The sequence below is a fragment of the Primulina tabacum genome, chromosome 5 (genome assembly GCF_025594145.1).
Source record: "Primulina tabacum isolate GXHZ01 chromosome 5, ASM2559414v2, whole genome shotgun sequence".
Taxonomy (NCBI): Eukaryota; Viridiplantae; Streptophyta; class Magnoliopsida; order Lamiales; family Gesneriaceae; genus Primulina; species Primulina tabacum.
The window spans coordinates 21,213,409-21,222,841 of record NC_134554.1 but is presented as its reverse complement, the minus strand read 5'-3'; the positions used below and the strand labels follow the sequence as shown (position 1 = coordinate 21,222,841).

General features: G+C 37.2%; 1 protein-coding gene and 1 long non-coding RNA gene across 7 annotated transcripts; one reads left to right on the top strand and one right to left on the bottom strand.

The window, feature by feature from the left end:
* Positions 1-4,006: 4,006 nt before the first annotated feature.
* On the bottom strand, positions 4,007-6,003 carry LOC142547281 (protein-S-isoprenylcysteine O-methyltransferase A-like). 5 transcript variants are annotated; one of them, XM_075655482.1, is made up of 2 exons: positions 5,276-6,003; positions 4,007-4,889 (listed from the first exon to the last, which is right to left on the bottom strand). In XM_075655482.1, the coding sequence occupies exon 2, from the start codon at positions 4,771-4,773 to the stop codon at positions 4,180-4,182; it is 594 nt and encodes a 197-aa protein (XP_075511597.1). In that variant the 5' UTR covers positions 4,774-4,889; positions 5,276-6,003; the 3' UTR covers positions 4,007-4,179. The 5 variants fall into 5 exon arrangements, with proteins under 5 accessions (XP_075511597.1, XP_075511598.1, XP_075511600.1 ...); XM_075655483.1 differs by having other exon boundaries at positions 5,386-6,003; XM_075655485.1 differs by having other exon boundaries at positions 5,724-6,003.
* Positions 6,004-8,342: 2,339 nt separating this feature from the next.
* On the top strand, positions 8,343-9,175 carry LOC142544925 (uncharacterized). Of its 2 annotated transcripts, none has more exons than XR_012820142.1 (3): positions 8,343-8,486; positions 8,557-8,883; positions 8,958-9,175. It is a non-coding gene; the product is annotated as an uncharacterized LOC142544925 (long non-coding RNA). The 2 variants fall into 2 exon arrangements; XR_012820141.1 differs by having other exon boundaries at positions 8,343-8,491.
* The last annotated feature ends 258 nt before the right edge of the window (positions 9,176-9,433 follow it).

Sequence of the window (9,433 nt, the reverse complement as noted above, 5' to 3'; positions counted from 1 at the left end):
ACCAACCATATTTTAGCTATTTTGAACCCCCTAAACTCGGCTGCAACCCACTGGAAAAATCTGTATGCATAATCTTAACCCTAGTTGCACCACCGAGCCAAATCTTCTACTCTATGCCTAAACGACATGGACCAACCCCGAACCAACCCTTCCTAGGACCAAGACAAGGTCGTGGAACCCTCTTGAACCAGCCCTACTCACGCCTACTGCCCTTACGATCGGAATCGCTCAAACTCGCCAAAAACTTGACCTATCTCGTCCTCAAACTTCGATCCCAGCCTAGCCCTTCTACCAGCGGACCATGGACCATTCCCAGCCCTGAAACAGACCAAACACGACCTGAACCAGTGCCTGGAACGAGCCATGCACGGCTGCCTTCCCCCATTCACCCAATCTAGCCCTTCAAACCCTAACAATGAGAAAACCCCATCGTCCCTTACCCTTCCTTGGTTCCGATCCGATATGGACCTTAGATATCATCGAAAGCTACTGAAAAATTACTCCTAAACTTCAACGATCCGGTAGCCCCTTCGACCAAGCAAGAAAACGTGAGTTGCATGAAGAAAAAGTGAAACCTTTCCATGAAAATTCGATCCTCATGCACATAACATAGTAAATATGATGTTTTTCATACATGAACACACAAATAAATATATATTGATGTGAATGATGATAAAAACGAGGTATAGGGCGTGTCTTGCGTATTTACGCTTGAAAACTTAGAGATACTCACGTCGAACAGACACCGAGGGATGGGGAGGAGTTCCTTTGAAAAGGTTTGAAAGAAACCAAGAGACAGGATGCTGAACTAACGTGAGGCTGCTGCTGAAATGGGTAAGGGGCGGCCAACATGAGTGGATGTAGGTTTAGGGTTTGCTAATGAGGTGTTTAAGTCATAATATAAGGTGCTAATGGGCTCTTAATTAAAAATAAAGGGATTAAAAGGGTTTTGGGCCCATTAAGTAATCTCATTAAACCCAAAATATTCCCGAAAAATATTTTTTTTTGGTACGTTTTTGAAAATATTGCCTTAACCCTCAAAATGCCCCCGACTCGTTAAATTTTGCGTACCAGTTAAAAATATGACCCGGCGAGTAAAATTACTCCACCAAAGCCCATTTTCGAAAATCTCACTTATTTACACCATATATTAAATAATTATTTTATAAAAAAAAATTTCTTAATTGTCCCGATCTCCGTTCCTTGTTCGAGCATGAAATACTATTAAAAACCCTTATGCATGAAACTTTAATAAACCATGAATTAAAACCATACATTCATGTCTCAATCATGCATTTAATACATTAAAAATAAATTGATTAAAATACATAATAAATTTGATAACTTGCATGTATGTGGTTCACGTGGACCTTCAAATTTTCGGGAAATTACAATCTATCCCTCTTAAATTGAATTTCATCATTGAAATTCGCTCATCCTCGATAATCGAAAAGTTTAGACTCTTAATTCTAGTATCCCAATAATTCACGCTTTCGCTGCATCACTCTGATAAAATAAGTTTTAGGCTATCATAATGTCTACTCAATCCTAATTAAATTTGCCTTCAACATCCTTGTTTACGAATCTCAACTTAAAACGACCTATGGTGACTTAGTTCTATTTTACTATGACCTCGAATTTTGATTTTTCTCTCAATTCCTAGTACTAGAAGTGGAGGTTCAAACTCATTGCACCTTACTTTTCTTATACTACACTCAAGGTGTTCATCAACCTATTATATATCAATAATAAAACTCCACAAGCGTCATTTTTAAATTTTATTGAACTTAAGGTATGATAAGGCTTTAAATCCAATCATTAGTATTTAGAAAATTCAACTTAAGAGATATTAACACCAAAATTTACTAACTGATTTCTATCATCGGTAATATACTTAAAAGTTAAATATTATCTCAACCCCATAATAATATTAGCCTAAGATATTTGATCGAATATTTATCTTACGTCACCCAACTAACATAACTTAACTATACAAATACATCTCATGTAACGTCCCGAAAATTTGAAGGGCAAGTTATTAAATTTCTTTGGTATTTTATTAAATTGTTTTAAAGCATTAAATGCATGCTTATTTCATTAATTTGTGTTATAATTCATTATTTTTTAAAGTTCATGCAATCTAGGGTTTTATTTAATTTATAAGTTTAATTATTTTTATGCATTTTATGCATAATTTATGCATGATAAGACTTAATTCATGAAATTTTATAAGTTCATGCATTAGGATTTCTAGATGCATTTCACGCTCGAACGAGAAACGGAGACCAGAGAATTTTCAGGAAAAATTATTTTATTACAAGATTAATTCTTATTAATTAATATAAGGTGTTTTAAGTGTATTTTTCAAAAATGAGATTTATTGGGTATTTTTATCCGCATAATTTTATTTTTCAGCGGTACGCAAATTTTATCGAATCGAGGAGACTTTTTGAGAGTTCGACTAATATTTTCAAAAACTTTCCAACACGAAATATTTTTCGGGAGCCCACCTCCTCCACTGACAATCCATCTCGTGATTTTGCTGCTACATAGTGTCGGTGACTCCATTTTCCCTTCCAAGCAAAGAGCTCCTCTCCACGGCCATTGGTTCCTCGATCGTTTGTCCTAAAATAAATATCAGGCACGCATTGTATCAATTTTTTTACGCATCATACCTGTCATATATGCTGGTGAACGTGTTTTGCATGAAAACTTTCGATCTAACAACAAGGATGCAAAGTTTTCGTTTTTTTTTCACGTTTCTTTCATTTTTCGAATGTTGCTCACGTTTTCCTAGTTGCTGTGCAAGGGGTTGCTGCTGTCGGTTGTTAAGGGCTGTAAAAGGGTGTCAAGGAATTGTCTTGGGGTTTAGAACCTTTGGCAGATCGTGCAAGGTGAGGGACCGAGAGCAAGGCTTTGTTGGGGTGGCTCGATCTTTGGTTTTTCAGCTTGCAGGGTTCAACCAGCACTGCAGGGACCTCGCTGAGGTTTAGACCAGACCCTGGTGGGTCTGAGACAAGGCTTGGAAGGGCTCGGCTCGTGCTGGAACCATCCCAAGCGCTGTGGATCGAGAGGGTAGAAGCTTGGCTTCGGTTTAGTCGTTTGGGGAGAATAGCGAGTTGTAATGGGCTGCGGCCTGCATGGGGTGATTTGCGTGGATTCTCGGGGTCCAGAATAGTCCTAAGGTGGTCTAGGGGAGGCCGAGCCATGGCTGGCTCATCGGGTCTAAGCTAGGAACGAAACATCACATTATTATAATGAGGTGTCGTAGACTCTTTTTATATAATAACATTATATTATTTAAATATATATATATATATATATACAATAAATAAACATAAACATAATAAAAATATATAAACAATGTAATAATATAATAACATCATGTTATTATAATGAGGTGTCATAAAATCTTTGTATATAATAAAATTATATTATATATTAAAAATATACACAATAAAAATAAATAAAAAGTAAAATAAATATTCTCACTTTTGAATATTGTTACCTTTTTCATGTGTTTTGGATCTTAGAAAAAATAGAGAAGCTTCGAATATCGTACTGATAACGTGTTAAAGATAAAAATTTACGGTAAAGAATAAAATCTCAAACTCACAAAATACATTAAACTACACAGTTTTATACAATTTTATCCACTCAATTGTGTATCTTTTTCACAAATTAAGAGACCTATTTATAGAATTTATTTGAAAATAATACAAAAATAATTATATCATTATATAAATATCACGTGCTAATTTTCAATATTTCTAATTCTTATTCTCAACAATTTGGAGCATTTTAAATTTTTTGTTTTAGTTCGACGAACTCGAACTCTAATTCGAGTCTAACTTCCTGTGCTCCGTTTGATACTGGATTAAACCCAATAGATAAATCATATCCACGGCTGAAAATAAAATATAATTAAAAAAATGGATTTAATTTGAAACATAAATGTGGCAAAGTGATTAATTTTTGGTCCCTCTTATATACATTTTTATGCATCATAATATGAAATATTTAACTTGATCATAACAGTCATTAATCTTCTTATTCTATTAAAACACCTACTACTTTAATAATACATAAATTTTAATATTACATACATGTTAAAGTCAGAACTAAAATAGATACGATCAAGGTACGTGCAAGTAATTCCAAGAGTAGAGAGGAACCTCATCATTTGATAAATGGGATTCCAGAAAAGGTTTGGTCAGTATACTCCTCGTACTGCAATCCAAAAAACTGTCTCAAGAAGAATTCCTCATATGGTATTCGCTGCTGGAAAAACCGCCAAACGATGAATGCAAATGCCACAGTCGATAGCGGATTGCAAACCATGATTTGAGTGCCAACGGACCAAATCAAGAACCCGCAGTAACTTGGATGCCGAATGTGCCTATATACTCCGTGTGTCACCAATACATGATGCTCCTCATGACGAATCTTTATGAGATGAGTAAAGGATCTACCGGCTGTTATTATAGCCAACTTTCGTATAATTTCTCCAAAAACCACCCCGGCGAGGCCTATGTTGCTTAGCAACCAGTGTTCCTTCAGCCCAGGAAAAAAATAAATTTCGACCAAATACTCTATCAAGGAAATGATCATTGCCAATATGTAGTTTTTGCTGATTAAAAGAGACTTCGGGGTTACATTGTTTTTCCCATGACTAGAAATGGCAAGAATATATTCAGAACAGTGGAAGAAGATTATAGCAAAGAACATTTGCAATAACTGCCGGAATGCTGTGAAGAAGATGGTATCTGTCATTGTTTTAAAACTCAAATAAACAATTTTCTCCTCAGAAGATAAATAAATAGAACTCAGATAGTGAGTCCCTCAAACAAGGAAATTTGAGCAGGTATAAGTTGGAGTTTTCGTCACACCTGAAATCATTGCAGAGAAGCAAGATATTAGTGATATCAGTGATGAAATCCACGGCTCTATGTCATCGCAAATAAAAGTTACTAGCAACATTCCAACATATAGCATGATCCGAAAACGAAAATAGTTGGTAAGCTATATCAAAATACATATCTCCACACTTTGATATTGATCATAAATCTGATGTTGTGGTCAAAATAAACTACAGGCTACAGCAGTTCGTAGTTTCATACTAAAATATGGAAGCACCATTTGCTCTCAACTTATTTTATTTTTCCTAATCAATTCCCTCAAAAAGTTGTAAAAATATTAATAGTAAAGATTGGATCAGCATTCTTATAATCCACAACTCCACATAGTACAGACTATAAACCCGTGGAATACATACCCCTATTGAAGCTTTTTACAGTACATGGGATGAGGCATACAGCAGTGTGAGCACAAGGTTTGAGAGAGATTTATTTTGGCACAGCAGGAAAAGTTTATTGCCAAACTTACCATCTCGCTGGCGTAAATACCTAAAGCTAAATTAACCTGCCAAAGACATTCGCCAAACTCATCATGTCGCTTGTATAAATTTTTCAACGCTCAACACTGCTATTACTCATTTCTTGCATTACATAAATCCGAAAGAACACGCAAACTTCGACCCAAAAAAGTTTGTGCAATTTGATCCACAAACACCACCCCTAGAAGTTATAGGTTCGACGAAGTAAAAAGGGAGAACGCCTGCAAAAAGATGAAAGAAAATATACGAAGCCCACAATGCACAAATGGAACTTAATTAGGGAAATAATTCAGCACAAAATAAATGAACACTGTAATCGTCTCATAACCTCGGGGAATAAGCAAGGTTTTCAGTTTGATCTCATAAATGAATCTGAATAACAATTCCAAGTTTCCTACAAAGTTTATTCCCCTAAAAAGAGAGAGAAACTCAACTAGACCGAAAACCCAAAATTCACATAAATTAGAAAAATTAGTGCATATGAAACTGAATTTTGGACAGAACTCGCCATCTGCGGTGGGGAGGCGGCGAAATCGCTTCGCCAACGAGAGAGTACTGCTCCAAGGTTTATCCTAGGGCAAACCGGGGGAAATTTAGGGAACAGGCACACTACCGTGACTTATTTTTTTTAGAAAATCCATAGGTAAATTTATCTAAATGATCTTATATTTTAAGTTTAAATTCTTTAAATACACGATTAAATTTTCAACAGAAAACCTAAATCCTCTTTTGCAAAATTTTCAACAGAACCCTAAACCCTCTGTTCTCGGAAATTTCCTTCCCCTCGAGGCGACGCAAACTCAATCGAAGGAATGACTAATCAAAATGTGGTAATTTTTACGTTTATTTCGATTTGTAGCTTCTGCGTGTTTGTCGATTTATTGTTTCTGCGTCGTGTTGAAGAAGCTTCTGTCGACCTATTCGACACAAGCTTGATCGACCAACTTTATGGTCGACCTAGTGGACACAAGCATGGTCGACCAAAAAAGTTGGTCAATGACCATAGCGTGGATCGACCAAAAAAATTCGATTGACCAAGGGTTGACCCACACTTGGGTCGACTGAACTCAAGCTTCGAAATTCTCTATTGATTTTCCTAACTTTCCTAACTTTACTAACGTATTTATTTGTATCACAGGTCTATTTGTCGAGAAAACTAGGTAGGGATGCAATTTTTCGATGTAAATTGACAATTCAATCCAGATATAAAGAGATTGCTGAGAAGATTCATCGTTATTTGAACAACGATGAGATAACCCTTTTTTTCGAGCAGTCGTCTTTTGGTAATTTGGTTAGGTATTATAGAGATTTAACATTTTTAGTCAAATTATATGGCATTTAATGAGTAAATAGATAGTTGATAGTAGTAATGATGATTTGTGGATGGTGGTACGTAAGAGGCTGGTTAGATTTTATTTCTTAGAGTATTGTTTAATAATCGGTCTCGATTGCGCTATAGAGCCCGAAGATTTACCGGATAGAGGTGTAATTGGCACCACACACTTTGCCGGTAAGTTTGAGATGTTTTGAGTGATTTGGAGGGAAAGATTAGTGTCTAAGAGCAGAATGAGACTAGTGGAGAAGATAAAGATAGCTAGTCTATACTTCTGTTGTGCCGTATTCGGTGAGGCGACTAGGAAAAAGACGACGAAGATCGACCCTAAATACTTGATGCTTGTAGATGATCTGGATAGGTTCAACAATTATCCATGGGATAGAGTAGCCAATCGGGATGCGGTCCGATGTTTGAAGAATGATCTTTTAGGGCGATATAATTACCTCACCGAGGCATAGGGTCAGAAAGAAGTTGATGGCAGCTTCCTTGTCGGTGGTTTTGTCCTGCCTCTGCAGGTATATTATTTTTTGAATGTTAAAGTGGATTTGTTATCTTTATTTCTACTAGTAACATTGTTTGAAATTTATGTTACAAATCCTTGCTTATGATTATTATCCGAGCGTGGCACAAAAGTTTGCAAAAAAAAAGAGATGTGGACGGTTTGATGTGGCCCAGGATGTTTCAGTGGGTGACTAACACGTAGCCGTCAAACCGTGCCCCATCTGCTGTTGATATCACTGTAGCATTTGGTGAGTGTGTTATAGATGTAAGTAATATGAATTGATTTGATATATTAACTTTGGACATAATTTTTAATTAATCTCTGTTATTAATTATATGCAGGATTGTCTTGGATTTTTGATTCCTACTCCTGAGGAGCTAGTTTCACCATATTATACGACCGAGCTATTTTTTTTATTCTGCGCCCGATGCGGTCATCACTCGAGTACTCGAGCTCTGAAGGCAAGGTCAAACAGTCATATGTAGCGAACACCCTCTGGAGTCTCCCTCAGTCCAGCACACGCCTTCTGCACATTCAACTCCGGATGTTTCCGGCACCATTTATGGTGATATCAGTAGATCATTCCAGCACACGTCTTCTGCACATTCATCTCTGGATGTTTCCGACACCCGTTCTGGTGATCTCAGTAGATCCAGCTCTAACACCAGTTCTCCCATGCGTATGGGTCCTAGAGTCCACTTTGGACTCAATCCTTCCCGCCACCCATCACCCTTGGAGCATCGTTTCGAGAGGCGGTTGATTGCATTGGAGGATTCCATTACGTCTATGTATGTTAAGATGACAGCAGGATTTATTGAGACCAGGGCGTGTATCAAGAATATAAATCTGGCTTTCGATGACTTGAAATCGATTTTGAATGTTGGTTTCGATGAGTTGAGATCGAGTTTGACTGAACAGATTAGAGCTGGTTTTGCTGAGATGAGGTCTCATATGCAGGTGTTGCTCAGATCAGGTCTCCGATGCCAGTGCATCAGGAGAAAGATTATAGCATAGCCTATAGCAGAGGGTGGAAGAGTAAATCATCCGAGGCAAATTTTGGTGAGTTAATTTTATTAATTATATTTATGTTTACGTAATAGATTGATTTATTAGAATTGTCATTCTAATTTTAATTTGTTTAATGTACGCTTTTAGGTGTGGATGATAATCTGGCTAGAAAATTGGCAGTAGTAGCCAAACACAACGGATATTTGAGCCTAACCTTCCAGTCATAACAGAGGAATGCTCAGAAGGTGAGGTAATGCACTTTTTTAATTTTATATTTATGTATAGTATATTAAACAATAAACTTTTTGTTTTTAGTTATTCAAGTGACTCCGGATGAGGGTATGTCAGTTGGCGAGGCGACCACGTCGAGAGGTTATTACACCACACCTTATATATTCATATTTGCATTAAAGTTGTTATAATTTATCAATTTACGCAGTGAACCATCAGTTTGGGGCAATTATAGATGACAGTGTGAGGCCACTTGCGGAGACCGTGACTTTGAAGGTAAACAACTCGCTAGCGCGAGTTAGGGCATTGATGCTCGACAGTTCGCCAAGTAGGATTCCAGGTTTTTATGCCGAATATGAGAAGTCGTTCTACGGGCTCATGGAGATCGCGAACTCACATGTCACTGTCTCTGTAAGCATTTACAAATCGTGTATGTAGAGCACTTATTTTTAAACTTTGAAAACCTTTTCTTCTGTCGAATTCAGCACATCGGCGAAGCTCTCCGTGGATTGCTTGAGATGCAGATCCGACATCCTGAAATGATGTCAACAGATGTGTCGTTGATGGACACACATTTCTACACTTCGATGTTAGTATTGGCCGAACATGAAGATAAAGTTGTCAACACAAATCTGGTGGGGATAGTGAAAGATATTGATCCAGAATGGCCGTGTCTCTCGTGGGAAAAAGCACGAAGAATTCTCATCCCTGTCCACACAACACATATGAGCGCTGGTTTTTGCAAAAACTCGTGGCTAGGGGTGAATAAGTGCATTATATTTGACTTGCAGCGAAGGCACGATCCCAACTTCAAAGCTCTGAATGAGTAAATAGAGCCTATACTTATAAACGTTGCTCGTCTGCTATCCATTGTTGGGAACAACCCACACCCCAAGAGGCCATGATATATAAAGCTACATGATGAATTCAGAGCCAAGATTAAACAGTACGTTGTCCTATT